This window comes from Ambystoma mexicanum, chromosome 2q (genome assembly GCF_040938575.1).
Source record: "Ambystoma mexicanum isolate Mex_15411 chromosome 2q, UKY_AmexF1_1, whole genome shotgun sequence".
Classification (NCBI taxonomy): domain Eukaryota; kingdom Metazoa; phylum Chordata; class Amphibia; order Caudata; family Ambystomatidae; genus Ambystoma; species Ambystoma mexicanum.
This window is the reverse complement of record NC_090924.1, coordinates 978,999,519-979,018,055: the sequence shown is the minus strand read 5'-3', so window position 1 is coordinate 979,018,055 and position 18,537 is coordinate 978,999,519. Positions and strand designations below refer to the sequence as shown.

At 44.8% G+C, this 18,537-nt stretch overlaps 1 protein-coding gene across 11 annotated transcripts in view; it reads right to left on the bottom strand.

Annotated features, from left to right (window-relative positions):
* TRAK1 (trafficking kinesin protein 1) overlaps window positions 1–18,537 on the bottom strand; it is a 748,555-nt gene that overhangs the window by 508,328 nt on the left and 221,690 nt on the right. For 3 of the 11 annotated variants that reach the window (XM_069648277.1, XM_069648281.1, XM_069648287.1), the window contains exon 1: window positions 15,242–15,562. The exons of 5 other annotated variants lie outside the window; for them this stretch is intronic. In XM_069648277.1, coding sequence (XP_069504378.1) covers window positions 15,242–15,353 — 112 coding nt within the window. In that variant the 5' untranslated portion in view covers window positions 15,354–15,562. Of the gene's footprint in view, window positions 1–15,241; window positions 15,564–18,537 lie in introns of those variants that run through there. 3 more of the 11 variants (XM_069648280.1, XM_069648286.1, XM_069648278.1) reach the window with 2 other exon arrangements.

Here is an 18,537-nt window from a genome sequence, read left to right as displayed (position 1 = left end):
TCAGAAATATATATATTTATATATATTATACACACACACACACACACACACACACACCACCAAGAAAGTTATGGTGGGTTTAAAAAGGTTTGGAAAAAAATCATTTTGTTTAGTTTAGTTTATATGCTTGTATAGCGCGCTGAACCCCGGAGGTAACTAGGCGCTCGACATGATGGAGAAACAAGTTACAGACAGAGTATAAGGATACAGAACAGTCACGATTTACAAAATATACAGTATGTACAAAAGGTATAAGCAATAATTTACAAGTGAGCTAAGTAGATGGGATGAGAGAGAATAGCCAGTTTTTGACTTTGATACGTAAGGCTGGGATGGATGGTTCATCTCTAAGCGCTGGAGGCATGGTATTCCAGGTTTTTGCGGCCACGACACGGAAGCTAGATCCGCCTGAGTTTTGGAGTCTGTATTTGGGGCTGCTGTGGCAATGAGTATAGTTAGCTCTGGTGGGTCTAGTAGCAGTCTTTTTTGCGGAATTCATCAGCAAGGTATTTGGCAGCAGAGTTATTGAAACATGTATGTGTGATCATAAGTGTTCTGAAGGGGATTCTGTCTTTTATAGGGAGCCATTTGACATATCGTCTGGCTTGGGAGATATGGTCAGAGCGTGGAATGTTTAGGGCTGCGCAGGAGGGCGTTATTTTGCAGGATTTGGAGTTTGTGGCGTTTCACCTGAAATGTGAATAGGAAAGTCCATTTGAGCCAAGTCACACATTCCACAATGCCACCTTGTAGCCATCGCTGGAAGTTCACCTCTAGTTCTGAGCCACAACAGCAAGGCATTGTGGGTATGCAAATTAGCTAAAAATGCAAACCTTTTTCTCCAGGAAATTGTCTTGGTCTAAGAAGGCGGTGCTACTTTATACATATGGTAAAACCAGGTATGTAGTTGTCCTGGCAGCCTTGCAATTGTCTGTCTTGGGTTGATTAAGCTATGTATAAAGTAGCATTTGATTTGAATAACGGTTTTGGCCGAAATTTCAAAAATCTCCCCCAGACTGCAAAGTTTCTTAAAGATTTGTTAATAAGTTATCAAGTGTAAAAAAAAGAAAAATCAAAAGTGCAGCCTACTTACCATTCATTTTCCCCATCGACAAAGCTCAATTTTCACCAAAGCACACAGCCCAAACCATTGGACAGGTTTGGACCAGGTCTGAAGCAACTTGGACACGAAGCATTGACTCAATCCATGTGTGGTTTGGGGTTATTCCGTGGAGTAGTTATTTAAATATTTGACGGAGATGGAGGTGCCCCCTTCCCAAAAATACATAGTGATAGTTAGGGGATTTACCCAAAACCAGGTGTTTTTAGAAATTTAAACGACCACCATCTTGTTTTTCTCTTGATGTGAGCGATATGCGCGGATATGGGAAAATTAAACGTAGGAAAAAAGCTATTTGCCGGTCAAAAAACATGGAAATGCCATCAGGCTAGAGGTGGGGAGTAACGGGGGGGGGGATTTGCTAGAGGGCACCAAGTGAAATTGTGGAGTTGGAGGGGGTGTAGGAGGGGATCTAGGGCCTGAGTTTTCAACACAAAGCTTTCCGTAGCCTCGGCTATAGCCGCGTATAGCCGACATCTTAAAGCAAACTGCGTCACAGAAACAGTGTGTGTTGTGGGGGGAAAAGGGAGAGGGGAGGTGAGGTGAGGAGGCCATCAGGGGAGTAGGGGGAGGTGGCACAGCTGACAGAGGCACTTGGTGAGGTGCTCGGGGGCAGGAAAGCATTTTTTTTTCCAGGCATTTCACCGATATTCGTGGCTATATCCGAGGCTACTAAGGACTATAGATAACTACGGGTACGAGTAGTTCTGTTCCTGAGGCTATATATTTTGCGGTGTCAGTGTTTCATTTCTTTTAGAAAGTTATTTGTATAGGTTTAGTGACATCGGGGGTGAAAACTCACTGGCCTGGCTAAAAGCCATGGTCAGTGATCTGGTGGGTATTTGGGACATTTTATATTTTGGCTGTGTGTTTTCAGGCTTTTGTATATGTCACCCCGAGTTACCTGGGGGCAACCAGACGTGGACTCCCTGCTCACTGTGCCCAGAGAGGCGCAGCTTCACCTCACTGATGAGGCCCAACAAGGCTGAAACATGTGTATGGGGTTGCTGTTGGTACTCTTGTTCAGAGAGGAATTGCCATAGCATTTCGGTGCTGGACTGCCCATGTGGGCGGGACAAAGACTGATATACAAATGGATATTTCCCATCTGTGAAAGGTACAGTGAGCAAAAAGCCTGTGCTGCAAACTCTCATCTCACAACAGGTTATCATGCCATGTTCTTTCTGGAGAGGAGCGCCTGCTACCTTTTTTGAAGTTTTTGTATATGTGAGACTTGAGAAAAAGGAGAGGAAATTAGTTGAACAAAATTAATATAAAAAGGATCAATCGCATTCTATTTTTAGATGCCCTGTAAAATGTGTTTTATGTTGAGTGTTCTTACTTATGGTATCATGTCGTGTGGCTGCAAAATATTTACACACAATAGGCACCACAAACACGGGCCTTTTTACAAGTTTCCACCAACTGGCTGCTAGTGCACCGATAAAGATGGAGGGCGCGGCAACCCATGGTCCCTGGTGCTCTTAACGCAGCTGCAAAATATTTGTTTAGCCAGTTAACTGTTATGTATTATTCTCCGCTTGCTTTAGTTTCAGCTACATTATATAATTACAAGAGTAGTGTTGTACTGTATTGATCTTTTAAGTTGTATTGTAGTAGAAAACCTGAAGTGAAGGCCCCTTTTTAACAAATGAGGGATAGATATTGTGAACTATGTTTCAAACTAGCATCTAATGCCTTATGAATGGTCTGGAGCATACTCGGCTGCAGACCTTCCCGTCTTGCATGTGGTGTTACCCGTTTATTGTAGCTGTGAGGGGCTTTTGTGTAAAATTAACCTCCACCCATTAAAGATGCTGTCAGCATCAGCCAGAGTGTTGACACACCTGTAGTACTGGAACACTCAATTTGAACAGTTATTAGAAAGGTTAGATAGTAGGCTTCATTTTTTTGTGGGATTGCCTTTAGAGTTGTCATTTTTGTTATTTAATGCTTTCTGAATGGCCTGGCCGATACTGTGCTTGCCACCTTTTTTGGGTTACATGTGGTCTTACCTGTTCATTGTAGTTGTGAACAGTGGTTGTGCAGTAACATCTCCACCAATTAAAGATGCTGCCATTAACAAAGAGTGTTGAAATACCTGTAGAACTGGAGTACTCCATTTGAAAATTCATCTTAAATTTGAAAGAGGTTTATAGAGGAGGGTTCATTTTTTGTGGCATTGTCTTTCTAGAGTGGTCATATTTGTTATTTTATATATTCCTTCCCGGTTGGACATTCCAACATGTCCGCCAACTAGAGTAGCTGCAGTGATTATGACGTTATCGTTTGGGTTCGAATCCATCGCCACTGAGGAAGAAGGCGATTGGGGTGAAAACCTTTGCTGACACTTGCCGCTTCATCTAAATCAAACAGCACTGTTGTAGAAAAGAAGCAGAGAAGGTACTCTGAACAAGTGCAAAGCCAGCAACACTTAATTAACTCTCAACTTTGGCAGCTGTGTCAACATCATACGTTGTAGTTTTACTGACTGCTAATTTGTTAGTAGAGTTATCTGTGATCTATGCCACCAGAGTGCATTTGCTGTGCTATTTAGAGCTTACTTATTAAAAATAATTTTCTTATAGATATTTATTTGAAGATTGACGAACATCTATATATTTATTTATATTAATTTTCATTTAAAAAAGAAAAATATGTAAAGAAAATAATGTACACACGGGTTTGGGGGAATTAGTGTCTTTTCAGTATAAGTGTGTAATACATTAAACATCTGTGTTGGAGGAAATTATAATTTAATATTAGTACCCATTGAGGGTCAATGAGCTTGTTACAAGCAGCCTGATTGGAGCTCAGTGGGGCATTCGCTGGCTGATCAGGCTCCCGCACCGCCGTGGCTCAGGGGTTCTTTTCATGACTGGCCACTATGGAAAGGGAGAAATACTTGTCACCTCTATTATAATTAAAGAAATCTTGAAATATGTTTCTGTGCTCTTTCTTTAGATGGTGAATTAATTTTCTTTTCCTCAAGAGAAAACGTGTGTTCCCTGTCAGGAATATTTCTGTACAATCTTAACATAAACGTCTCATTTGAAACACTGCATCTTAAATATTAGAAACAAAAAATGTTTTTAAGCCAATGCTTTGACAACATATCTTATATGTCCTCAATATTACTATGAATCCCATTCTTAAAATTCTGAAATTCTGCACAGTATTCTGTACAATAAAAATCCTCTCCTTCTAGAATTGGAATTGATATGTGGTACGGTTTTCTATAAATAAAGAAAATTGAAATTAGTATGGCTAGCGCACTGCTTATTGGGCTCAGATAGAAAGCGAAAAGTCACTATATGGGATACATTACTCACCGTAATCGTATTTCTGATGCTTGTATCTGCTTAGATTCACGTGCTGTGCATAGGCCGACATCTAGTGGAAGCTGCGGAGTATTACAGTTTGTTTTTCGAAAGTCGAAAATGGGCGTCGACACAGGCGTGCCAGTAATACTATCCCTAGTGTGACGTCCACTGTACCCAAGATCCCTCACGCGTGTAGGATCCTCAGATTGTATTTTTTCTGACATGAGGAAGCATGAGGAGTAGCGTGAGTACAGATAATCCAAGCAGATAGACAGAAAAGGTAAGACTACAAGCAATCATGCGCCTTCTCTCGGAGGGGAGGAAGGGTGGGTCGCATGTGAATCTAAGCAGATACAAGCATCAGAAATACGATTACGGTGAGTAATGTATCCCTTCTGAGGCTTGTGGAATCTGCTTAGATCACATGCTGTGCATAGATTAGCGAGCAGTACCAGAAGAAGGAGGTGGGATGTGAGAAGGGTCATGAGCAAACAGGTGTCTTAGAACCGCTTGTCCCACTTGTGTATCTGTCTTGGAATGAGTGTCAATGCAGTAATGCTGAGTAAAAGTGTGAATAGAGCTCCAAGTAGCCGCTTTGCAAATGGTGTCGAGGGGAACATTTGCAATGAAAGCCAGAGTGGCACCAATGCCTCTAGTAGAGTGGGCCCTTGGCGTAAAAGGCAGAGTCTTGTCAGAAAGAGAGTAACACAGCTGTATACAGTTGATAATCCACTTCGAGATAGCGCCCTTAGAGACGCGATCCCCCTCTCTGCCTGTAGCTACGGAGACAAACAGTTGATCTGTTTTCCTTAGCGGTCTGGTTTTATTTACATAGTATAGGACCGCCCTACGCACATCTAGGGTGTGTAGTTTCACCTCAGCCGAGCTTTGCGGGTTCTGGAAGAAAGCCGGAAGCTCGATGGACTGGTTTACATGGAACTTGGATATGAATTTAGGTGAGAACCTAGGGTGTGTGCGTAAAACCAGTTTGTCCTTGTGGATAGTAAAGAAAGGATCCTGCACTGACAGAGCCTGAATTTCACTGACCCTTCTTATGGAGGTAATGGCTACTAAGAAGGCCGTTTTATAAGTCAGGTGTTTGAGACTACTTTTATGCATGGGTTCGAATGGGGGTCCCATGAGCTTAGCTAGCACCACGTTGAGGTCCCATCCTGGCGGTGGGTTCGAAATAGGAGGGTGAAGTCTCTTTACTCCTTCCATGAAGGCTTTAACCACTGGTACTTTCCACCACGAGACCTTGTTATGGGATGTGGTGTAAGCCGAGAGGGCTGCCAGGTGTACTTTCAGCGAGTTAAAAACCAACCCTGCATCCAGCAGGTGGAGCATGTATGTCACAACGTTGGAAGGAGTGCAATCAACCGGGTTGATTTGTTTATTCTGGCACCAGATAACGAATCTTTTCCACTTATCAAAGTAACAGTGCCTTGTATTTGGTTTCCTGGACTCCTTTAGAATGTCCATACACCTCTGTGGTAATTTGAGATGTCCAAACTCTATGACTTCAGGAGCCATGCTGCTAGGTTCATAGAGTTGGGTTCCTGATGCACTGTTTGACCCTGTTGCTGGGACAGTAGGTTGTACCAGGCTGGGAGTCTGATGGGTTCGCACACCGCCATCCTGCGTAGGTGTGGAAACCATGGTTGTCTCGCCCACATGGGAGCAACTAGGATGAGCGTCATAGATTCCTTGTTCATCTTGTACACCACCTTCCTGATGAGAGGAGTTGGTGGAAAAGCGTACGCAAACATCCCTGACCAGTTCATCCACAGGGCATTCCCTTGGGAGTCCGGCTGGGGGAACCTGGATGCAAATCCTGGGCATTGTTTGTTTTCGCTTGTGGCGAATAGGTCTATAGTGGGGAAACCCCACTGAGAGAAGAGATCTTCTACTACGTCTCTGTGAAGGACCCATTCGTGTTCTTCTGGGAGGGAGTTTCTGCCAAACCCGTAAAGTTTTTTGCTCTCCTTGTCGGGAGGAGCTTCTGATGAAGATAAGGGCGTGCCAGCCCTCTTTCTAGTGTTGGTCACCACTAGGGAATCTGGTTTAAGATGTCCCTTTATATACAGAGGGTCAGACTGGGCTGCCCGGAAAATCTTTTCAATTCTGGGGTTGACAGCTCTGGTGAGGTTAGGATTCACCAGGGAAGGATCTATTCTTCGTTGGATGGATTTGAGGATAGGGATGGTCTGAGCGACCGGTCTTCTCTCTCCTACAAACTCCTCCGCGAAGTCCCTTTCCTCCTGTACACCGTGGGTGTCGATGTGGAAGTGTTCCGCTGCTCGAGCGAGAACCTCGTTAAGGAGGGGCTGGTTATCAACTGGAGAGTCAGTAACTGGGGCTTCGCTTTGTACTGGGGAATCTACTCTGTAAATTTCCTGCTCATCTTCTCCCTCCTCCAGGTCCTCATCCTCTGCATAGTAATCTGTCCCGGTTTGTTCTTCCATAAATGCAAACTCCTGGTCCTCTTCAGGGAAAACTTGTCCCTGATAACTGGGGAGTGGAGTAGAATATGGAGTGGAGTAAGGCTGAACCTTGAAGGGTTCAGGTCTTTCGACCCGGGGCTCTTTACTTAGCGGGATAGGATCGGAGGAGCCTGAGGGTGTGGCCCCTTGAGGGTTATATGAAAGAAAGTGTTCTGGGTTCTTATCATAAAAATCAGCCAAGGAAGACATCCTAGACATAACCCTGTCTATGTCTTCACTGGACCATTCCCTGGAACAGGGTATTACTTTAGCAGGTGATTTATTTTCAAGGGTAGACTTGTGTTTGCTTGTCTGCTTAGGCTTTACAGGGGTGGAAGGCTGTGCTTTCCGCTGTTTCCCCCCTTCTCCGTGCGTGGAAAAATGTTTTCCCTGTCCCTTGGGGGCCCCAGAGACTTTCGACGCCTGGCGTCGAGGGTCTGGAGAGGTATCTGTGTGCTTCGGGCGTGGGGCCTCACTGATGTTAACCGCGGTCTCGGTATCTTGGAGCGCGGCCTGGGGGTGGAAGTCGTCTTCGTCTCCCGACGATCGAACTTCCGTTAGTGTGTGTAGCGAGGCACTCTTGGCAAGAGTGGATGATTGCCTTGCGTCGTGAGGCGATCTCGATCGAGAGCGCCCAGAGGACACCGAGTCGGACCGTTCTTTTTGTGCCTCTTTCCGGGAAGTCGACGTCGTCGAGGTCCGGTTGGTCTTAGTGTGTTTAGTGTGTGTTAGGTGTGTAGCGCTTGCGTCGCCGGGGGTCTTCCCCATAGCCGCCTTGCCGGACGACCTTCCGAGGTCGGGGACCTGCGCTCGTCGGCTGTCTTTCGACGCCGTAATGCCCTCGCCGTCCGAAAGTACGGCGTCGCTGCCATCGCTGAAGGCGCTCTCCGCTGCCATGGCCTCCTGCCTGGCGTGGTGGGCCCAACGCTTTGTCGAACGGTCCTTAAGTGTCTTAGGTTTAAACCTACTACACGCTCTGCAGTTCGCTTCGGGGTGATCCCTCGGCAAGCAGAGATTGCACGTGGCGTGCCTGTCGACCCAAGGGTATTTGCGATTGCACTTGGGGCAGAATTGAAAAGGGGTACCCTCCATACGCACCTTAAGGCAGCGGGCTGCTAAGTGTAGGAATATATATAAATGTAACTATATATCAAGAGTGAAGAGTATGTACCACCCCCCACTCTCCCTACTTGTAAGGGCCGAGGCCAGCGGCCTACTAGGCCCGGGCCGAGGCCAGCGGCCTACCGAGGCCCAGATCCGTCGTGCAGCAGTCGACGGTCGATGACTTCTCCAGCCGTCGTCGAGGTTGAGGGTCGACGTTGGGGTGGGGAAGGGAATGAATAAGAATTAAAATTATAATAACAGCAAAAGTATGGCTAAGGCCAGGGAACTCCGCAAGATGCTTCCGACCAGTATGGCGGAAAAAAACAATCTGAGGATCCTACACGCGTGAGGGATCTTGGGTACAGTGGACGTCACACTAGGGATAGTATTACTGGCACGCCTGTGTCGACGCCCATTTTCGACTTTCGAAAAACAAACTGTAATACTCCGCAGCTTCCACTAGATGTCGGCCTATGCACAGCATGTGATCTAAGCAGATTCCACAAGCCTCAGAAATATTGTTACGGTCACAATATACTGAACCATTGCGTGCAGTCAGCTAAACCAAAGTTTGGACATATAGGACTCGCCCTGGAACAAATCCGGATTTGACCGAACCCTCCTCTAAAAAAAAGCAAATATTCGATTATTTCTCATGTACTCTTTCTATTTTCAGTGACCCCAGCCTTTGTCATGGTAAGGCCACGGTCTAAATTGTTATTAAGGTAAATATCACGAGCTAACTTATAAATGATGTTATGCCTAATTCCATTATTGATGTAAACAGTTACATAAACATGTAATTAGTGTTGTCACCAGTGATCAGTTATGAGATTTGTAATGTCATCAGTGTTCTCATACAACATAATTAGTGATGTGATCTGTGATGTTATCAATGTGGTCATAGGCTGTGCGACAGGGGGCGCAATGTTAAGGTGGCTTTAGCATACATGTCTCGTCTTACTAAAGCTGGGTAAGACTGGAGAATATAGGTGCAAAGAGCATGCAAAGTTGTACTACGGCGGATTACCAAATCATTTTTTCCCTCCATCGCCATACTCGTAATGAGGCCCCAAGCACGGAAATGAGGGGTACGTTTTTATTTGTCAATTTATTTTCTTAAGTCAACAGCACAACCGTTTAATTGTTCTATGGAAATGAAGAAAAAATAAATAAAAAGAGTTCACTCATGTACATGTGGATTTACAATCCCACTATTAAGTTAATTTTTCACCATTGAACGCCAATCGATTTCCTACAGATCTGTAACTTTTCATTTAGCAGAGTTTGTTTGATACAAACGTAGCCATAAACCTTTGTTGATGTGCCCGTTGCCGATTTCGAAAGAACCAGGTGTTGACATTATGTAGTGCTGTAAATAAGTGGTGGTAGCATACGCACATTCAATAGTGCTCAATGTGTTGACCTTTGAATGAGTAAAGCCCTGCTAGGATATGAATCGGTGTACCTTAAAGGTTACGCACACATTAACATACAAGCCACATTTTCAGTGATTGGGGGACACGTTCTGTGGGCAAGGAACTGTATACTGATTTTGCAGTGCAATAGTGGGATTCTGACCTTTTTCAGCTTGACCAATGGAGGAAACACTGACTGACAGAACCCATTAAATCTATCTATATATATAAAACAGAAAATCGTTTTGCTTGTTTGTTCCTCACAATTCCACACCGTTCAACCAATCTGCACCAGAATTTCGACAGTTACCCCTTAGGACGTCACTAGCTAAATGATATTTGGACATTGCATGCCTTTCCTGGGATTTCAGACCCTGCAAACATGAGATGGTTGCCTGAAAGTGGCAAAACATCAAGGTGGTCGTAGAAGGATCGAACACAGCTCATTTCAAACATCTCAATGCGGGGAACAAACCACATTTCAAGGCCCTGGGTTGCAACATCTGAGAGATATTTGCACCAGAAGGTTGTGTTCCTTATACAATTCACAATGTTCCACTAATCTGGAAAACATTTTGCACAGTTATCTGTTAGGACCCTCTGGACGTCACTGGCTACATGGCATTTGGACACCCAATCCATTTCCCTGGATTCCAGCCCCGACAGTGCTAATTTTAAGCTACTCAACGTGGAACAAAATTCAATGTCCCTATGGGACCTTGAAAGACACACTGTTTCCGAAATATTTGCACCACTCTCACCTCCCCTCCACATCTGCCTCAGGGCATGTAAGCCATGTTTCAAGACCCTAGGGTGCACCATTTCTGAGATATTTGCACTGAAGCGTACTACACGGTGCCAGGGCAAGGCGACCAGTGAGGAGAGCTCACAGAAGTTCCCAGTATGCTGCAGCACACGTCAGGGCTATGTCAGCAAGCCACACATGCCCATTCTCAGTGCAGCTTACATCAGAGTGTAAAGCACATTAAGCGATAAGCGACTCAGAACAACGACTTACAGGATCATTGATTTTCAACAAATGTTGAGTGTTATGTCTGTCTACAGAACCCATGCAGAGTATGGGGACTTTTTGCTAGTAGCAGATAAAGAGGACTAGAATTCACAGAACATTTTATTAACTTGTATATGAGTATGCCTGTTTTGTCCCGATAACATCATGGCCCATCCGGATGATTTACAATATGTAGGAACGGAAGACAATGATTGGAAAAGTGAAACAAGTTAATTTATCAATAGTGCAAACAAGTGCATTACTGTTTGGTGGTTACAACAATTAAGGGGTGAACCGTAAATAAATATTGCCCGTTGAATATACTACTGAGCAAATGCCATGTCTATCATTATATGTGCAACACATTGAAGGTAATGTATTCAGTGATTACACAGTCTGGGCCACAGATTCAGAATACACCCCAAAATTGGCTTCCCACTTGAAGCCCACAAGGAACCTAACATTAAGCTGCTCTGGATCCAAAGGACGAGCTAATTCTTGCAAAGTGACTATGTTGTAAATGCCCGGACACTCGCTGGACACCACGCAACCATGCATAGAAACCATGAAATGCCTCAACCTTCATAAAATATCAGAATGTTGCTATTTTCAAGCAAGCTTCCAGGCATTAAGTTCGGTTTCTAAGAGTCTCACACTCCTCGGAGGTCAGCTCCCTGAAACTGGGATCTGTGGAAAACCTCAGAAAGCCCCCACACAAGCAGTGTGTTTTGCTGAGAAAAGGATAGAGAACTCTTTCAAAATCCGAAATGTATAAAGGATCCGTGATGCTGACATTTCACAGGAACTCCATGTGCTTTGAACTTGTCATCAGGACACAAAAATACAATTAAAATGTCATATTCACTAATACATAATGACTTAGCAGCAATCTGCATGCTTGGCATACGTCATGTACTCAGCAATTTGTAGCTTATTCTGCTACATAACTAAATTCTAACAAAAAATGATTCGCTGCCAGCTTCAAATTAAAGGGACAAGGCCATGAACCTTAATTTTTGCTGCACGATGTTCGGCCCTCTTGTCAAAGGACTGAAAGGAACTTAAATGCGGATTGTTCATCATTACGGTTAAAAATTATGCAACCACAATAAAAGAACAAGCAAATTACCTTATGTATATACAGTATAATGCACGGGTTAAGAAAGTATCCTGTCAATAACGTTTCTGGGCTATGATGCAGTGCCAGATAAGAGTTTCATCAACTAAGACGAATAATGTTAACCTGTGTTATGCAAGGGCAGTGCCTGCCAAGTTTCCAGAAAGCCGACGAGCATGTCAAAACTTGCCAATAGAATAATACCATTAATACCAAGTGCCAATGAACACTTGATCAGCTTCCCTGTAGGATCCCTGAGCTCTGGCTCACATGCTTTGGTAACCTAATTCCCAGATCTTATATTCTAGTAACGTTGCCCACAGTGGTGAGAAGACCCAGCTCTGGCTCACATGCTTTGGTAACCTAATTCCCAGATCTTATATTCTAATAAGGTTGGCCACAGTGGTGAGAAGACCCAGCTCTGTCTCACATGCTTTGGTAACCCAATTCCCAGATCTTATATTCTAACAACGTTGCACACAGTGGTGAGAAGATCCAGCTCTGGCTCACATGCTTTGGTAACCCAATTCCCAGATCTTATATTCTAACAACGTTGCACACAGTGGTGAGAAGACCCAGCTCTGGCTCACATGCTTTGGTAACCTAATTCCCAGATCTTAGATTCTAGTAACGTTGCCCACGGTGGTGAGAAGACCCAGCTCTGGCTCACATGCTTTGGTAACCTAATTCCCAGATCTTAGATTCTAACAACGTTGCCCACGGTGGAGAGAAGATCCAGCTCTGGCTCACATGCTTTGGTAACCTAATTCCCAGATCTTAGATTCTAACAACGTTGCCCACGGTGGTGAGAAGATCCAGCTCTGGCTCACATGCTTTGGTAACCTAATTCCCAGATCGTATATTCTAGTAACGTTGCCCACAGTGGTGAGAAGACCCAGCTCTGGCTCACATGCTTTGGTAACCTAATTCCAAGATCATATATTCTAGTAACGTTGCCCACGGTGGCGAGAAGACGCTGCTCTGGCTCACATGCTTTGGTAAGCTAATTACCAGATCTTATATTCTAGTAACGTTGCTCACAGTGGTGAGAAGACCCAGCTCTGGCTCCATCTGTCTGTCTGTCTGTCTGTCTGTCCTCTACACAGTAGCCTTTTGCTGTGGATAATGGAAGATGCTCTTTGGTGCAAAGGTGAAACCCTAAAAAGGGTATTTATTCACATTATAAAGCACGCAATGGGGCAGGTAAGCAGAGTGAAGACCTTTACTATATATATTCTCATACATGCAGGGGTTAATGACGCTCCCACTCTGGCGACTCCACTTCAGCTCCTGCCCCTCCGATGTGATCCAACCGAAACCTCCCAGAATCTCACTCCCTAGGAAGTTCCACTCCACCTCATGCTCACATTCCAGAATTACCCGGATTCCCGCGCCCACTCATGAAGGCGCATATGTAAGAATTCACTGAACTATTCCATGGCAAGCAGACAAATGGCTCCATCAATCTGCCAGAAGCTGGCATCTAGCAAAGCAGCAGTATCTGGCTGCATAGAGCACCGCCAGGTGGATGGCACCTAAAAGGAGCCAAATTGGTCTTACAAACATCAAAAATGGCTGCAATGCAAGGCCAGTGGTGCAGAACTGGCACAGACAGCATGAAACGTTCAGCTGCTGACACACTCCTGCCCACGTGCAACAGTATTTTCAAACAGAAACTGTACAGCGATTTTACGTTTTACTATAGTACTATTAGTCTAATACCCCACCTTTGCCTTGGACTAATAGATTTTAAACAATCATGATGCAGTGGATCACCGTGGATGTTCAAGTCTCGTTAGTTTGATCCTGGCCATGTCCCCCTACCCCTATCAGTTTTCCCAATCCATTACCTTGTTCCAACACGGCTGCCAGCCAAAATAGAAATGAAACAGGTTGCCCTTTGAATGTCCATCATAAACAACACTGGTAACTTGAAAGCCTACTGCCTTTGGTAACCGAATGAATTGCCTTTATCAAATTATGGAAATACTGACCAAATCTGTATGCTTCATAATCAAATAGCTCTGGGCAGCGCATTGATTTTGAAAACAGGCGCGAAGTGTATATTGCATTCATGACACTTGTCCTTGTACTATAGAGTACAACAGAGATGTATTTTGAATGCATGCAGTTAGATGCTCCTAGGTTTGCCACTTGACCAAACTGTGTGATCCTCGTCGAAACAGTTCACTATTTCTATTTGCCAAAACTGGAACCGCCTGCAGGAGATTCAGCTTGCACACTGTGGAATAAAGACACTTCACATATGGTTGCTTCATATATATTAATACAGTGGACTATCTGTATAATGTACAACTCGCAATTACCTACCACCTGATTTACGGCAGGAGATAAAGGATCTGCAAATGGGCCCATCTGCAATGGAGATAATGTCACCCTATGACTAGTGAGCAATTGCCCACTTCTCACTGAAATGTTCAATAAACAATATACTAGGATTGTTAGATTCACGTGCATTGTACACGTATGTTTACTTACAAAGGCACACATTTTCTGGTCGTCACGTCTTATTAGTCGGTGGTGGTGGCCCTGTTACCCCTTAGAGATTACTTGTGTTACCACACCATCCAAGCAAGTATTTCTAAAGACCATAGTGCAGATTACACCGAAAAATCCCTACTATTCGATTTTCAAATAAATTCATCCAAACAGGATCACAGTCATAGCGTGGACACTGCCTCTCGCATGTGATCCACTAAACCTCATATCACTAAAGACTTCAACAAATTCATAATTTCTCATCTAGTTGTGGTTATGTGCAGCACGGTACCAGGAGAAAGCAACTTATTGGAGTGCAGTCACTCCCTGGGTGATCCACCTTCAGAATAACCCGAATACATTATAGTGCCCAGAGGCGAGTAGCGTTCCACATCCGCACGGTGACGGCCCAGCCAAGTCATGCCAGGTCTTGGGGAAGCGCTGCTATGAGAAGTTCAGCGCCACTCGCCCGGTAACACACAGACCTTTCTACCCAACATGCAAGTCTGGCAGCGGCAGCTTTCAGTATCAGGAAATTACACATTGCCGAAGCAAGGGAACAAGATCAGAACCATCATGCAAGATTTAGTGTGAAATAACTGCACAATACAAACCAACATTGTAAAGCAACACGGCTTGCACAAATACTAGCACCACCCAACATTATTGTAATATAAAGCATGTATTTTCAACTGTATTGTCTCGGTCATTTGAGGGTGAAGTGCCTCCGTGAGACGTCCTCAGGCCCCATGGCATTTACTTTGCCGATTAAGGTGTACTTGCAATGGCAGCACAGGTTTCCACACGTCACGTTTCTGTCATGACATGAGCCAATAACATGCGTGTAACACAAAGTCTGAATGTTTTGAAGACTGCAAAGCGCACAGTCCCTCACAGTAGAGAGAGAATCCAAATCTGCGGGGAATACACGTTCGTGTCGTTTCCATTGCATAATTATGACACAACTTTCAAATACCGAGCAAAACTAAGGTAAACGTCACTCCCTTTTCTAACTAGTGGTCCAATCTATTTTGAACCTTGGCTACTATGCCCAAGGATAAATATAGGTGCGATGATAGAGGCAGTCATTTGCCAAACCCAGTACTTCCGCTTTAAATAAATATGAGCACATTCAAGAGTGTTAAAACATAAGCCATAGAGTTACCTTCATCCACAAACTCCAGTTCCTCAGACGGGTCATTGCGCGCTGCCCCGTGCTCACTTTCAAAGTCATATTCAAAGCTTTCCTCTTCAGTAGCAGGTCTCGCCAGTGACATTGTAAAGAGCCAATATTCCAGGTGAAATTGTTTGGAGGAGAGTTAGTTCCTACATTTTAGTAGCCAATGGCAAGCCACCCCCGGTGGGGACAGCACTCGCGCCAGCGCCAAGGGACCCCCAGCGCCCCCAGGAGTGGACGCGGGGCGTCAGCAGACATACCTGCAGCAGCGTTGCCGGCTGACTGTGCACTTGTGCCTGCTGCTGCCACAGCAGAAGCCTTGACGCGGCCAGACAACAGGGACAGCCCACATCGTTATCAGCAACACCTTACACGCTCAGCCACAGAATAAGGCAGCTGGTTCTTATACAGCAGTGGCATTTAAGAAACCATTTGACGGATTAGTATTTCTTTTCCTGAGGCAAATCACTGGAAATAAATAAAGTCTACTACCATACGCCCCCACTGCTTAAGATAAAAGGTCTATCACGCGCCCCCCCCCTACTGTTTGCGAGTGGTAGCTTCCTTCAAGTTTCATGGCAACTGCCAGGGGAAGTACTCACTGACGCTGTAACGAGGCGGTGTGGAGGGTGTGGATTGCACTCGACAGAAAGCCACCAGTGTAAATAATTAACCCTGGAATTAGCAGATTCTGTGGAACTTGAAATACAGGCACAAAGAAACGAAGCCACTGGACGCACACTAGTGTAGAACCAATGTTCCACTCCACAGAGAAAGTGATGCAACACTGTCCCAAGGCAGACAAATAAGTGGGAACGCGCAATGCAAATTGACAAAACTGGTAATCAACCAGGAAGTTAAATATCTCTATTCTTCGGTCCTTTCCACATTCACTGGACGCGAGAAGCGCGTTTAAAACGTTATTAAACCTGCAGTAGCAACAGAATGTCACTACTATTATGTTTGAGCCGCGGGACACAGACTTTTGAAATATGGAACTGGGAGATGACTTCATTGCTGCCACTATGGCCATCACTGAGGATTTTCACCCTCCAGTTAACCGTGATATTACAGGTTTCAATTTGAGGGAAGCCTGACAAAGAATGACGAACCCAGAGCACAAGAAGCATGAAAGATGAGATCAGAGGTCAAGCAGTGACTACAGAGATACATGCAAAGAAGACCTAGAAATTCATAAGACGAAACAAAAAATATGTATGACAGGAAATTAGACTGCCAATAGAAAGAGCCCATGCAATAAGGTACCAGCACTCAATGGCCCGAGCTCTAAAGATCGCACAGTACACAAGAACAGAAAAGGGCAGGCGCATAAATTAGACTCGGACAAAGGAACGTCCAGTAAGGACCGCTGAGGAACAAAGAGAGTGCCCGCCACTAGAATGCAACGGCACGAATTGCGAAAAATAAAAGAACTGCCATTGCAGACGGCCTGTTAAGAAATCAATGTTATAAGAAGTGCAAGCAGAGCTGGATAAGACAGGGACAGATAAATCACGCAGCGACAAATGCATATTGTTCATCTGGGCCATACAGGAGGTCACTGTGGAACAGCAGTATACACCAAAATACAGAGTCAAAGCAGAGGGCTATCAAATGCCCTAAATCATTGAAAAAAAGGTCTGTCAACGTTATGTCTCACAAGTGCTTTCACTAGAAGGGCAGCGCCCAAACTTCTTGCATTTGGGAGCAACCACTACCATCATGGCAGCCTCTAACAGGAGTAAAGCCCTCTTTGAACTAGTAAAGCATTGTACCAAACCTTTACCCGACCCAGAGGTTGCAGGAACTTAGGAAAAGTAACAGAATCAACACTTTTTTAATTGAAAAAAAATAAACAAAATCCGACAGATCACATCAAACTCACACAGCATTAGCACCCCACACCCCAACCTGCAGTCCAGCACATACACTGCCCCTCTGGCCCAAATTCTCTCCCAAAACTCCTAAAACCAATTACTTCCCTCAAACCTACTTCCTGCGTGTCCAGACCATGCCATCAGCTGTTTCCCAAGCGATTTTCCCACGCTGCTGCAGACTCCTTATCAGAAGGTGGGTGCACTCCCAGTCCACCGTTCCTTTTTCAAAAAGCTTTGGGCAATTAACAACAAAGACATGAAATCAAAATAAAATAGCAAAAGTATTGGATCAGCATTATTCTCTGCCGCGCCGATGACCGCGCTGCAAGGCAGTTCTTTTAAATCACTGAAGCTGCCTTTCTGCATGTACTGTTTTGCTGATTGCAATTGTGGTCTTACTCACTAAATTGCAGCATTCTATTTCCAAGATGGCTGCTATCTTTACCTTGGTTCTGTGATCTCGTGGACCGTGATTGGTTGGGAGGGCCTTCTAAACACCTATAGGGGACCGGCAGGCTTTAGCCGGCCCCCTTACCAACACCCACTCCCAAGGCCCCTGTCTGCTCTCTGTCCGCTACAAGGATGCTACATGTGGCTGCTGACAACTATCAACTATGAAAATGGACTACCAAGACACTCTTACTTCCCTCACAATGGGTTAGTTCTCTCCCTCCGTTTACCCTTTCTTTTCCTTTTATGGACCTTCACTCTCCCCTCTGCCTGTTCCATCTGGTCTCCCGGTTACACTCTCTAATGCTCTCGTTTCAACACTCACCTCTAACACATACCTCATTTCTTTTACCTATGCTGCCTTAGCATTTGCCTCTTTGGGGGCGGTTACTGAAAGTCAAAAATGGGGGTGTTATTGAAATTCAAATTTGGGGGTGTTATTGAAATTCAAATTTGGGGGTGTTATTGTTTTAACTTTGGCCCTCAATTGTAATCTGCTAGCCTGGTGACTGTTCCATAATGCTGCACTTGCCTACTTCTCCCACTGTCTCCTCTCTCTACCTGCCAAGGCATTATCTGTTTCTCCTATCTACTCCCAGCGGCTTCTCTATCAACTATCCTTCCATTCTCACTAAGTCTGGGAAGAAGAAATTTAAATAGGATATCTTGGCCTCCAACCCAGGTCTCCCCATTGCAGATACCTAATCCAGCGGCTCTGCCAGACAAACCCTCACTGACATCCTCTGTCGTTCCTTCGCAAGATCTCTGGACCCCTCATATGACCTCAGAGCTCTGCCCTGTCACGTCCTCTCCCATTAATGGTGGCATCCGCTGGGAAGTCCTCATGGATTCCTTTGACTCCTCCAGGGTCATCATTAATGTCTACCTAAATGGCACTGTCATGGTGGAAGGCTCTCAGGTCAATCTCCTCCTCTTTGATAGGCAGTTCCTTTGCCT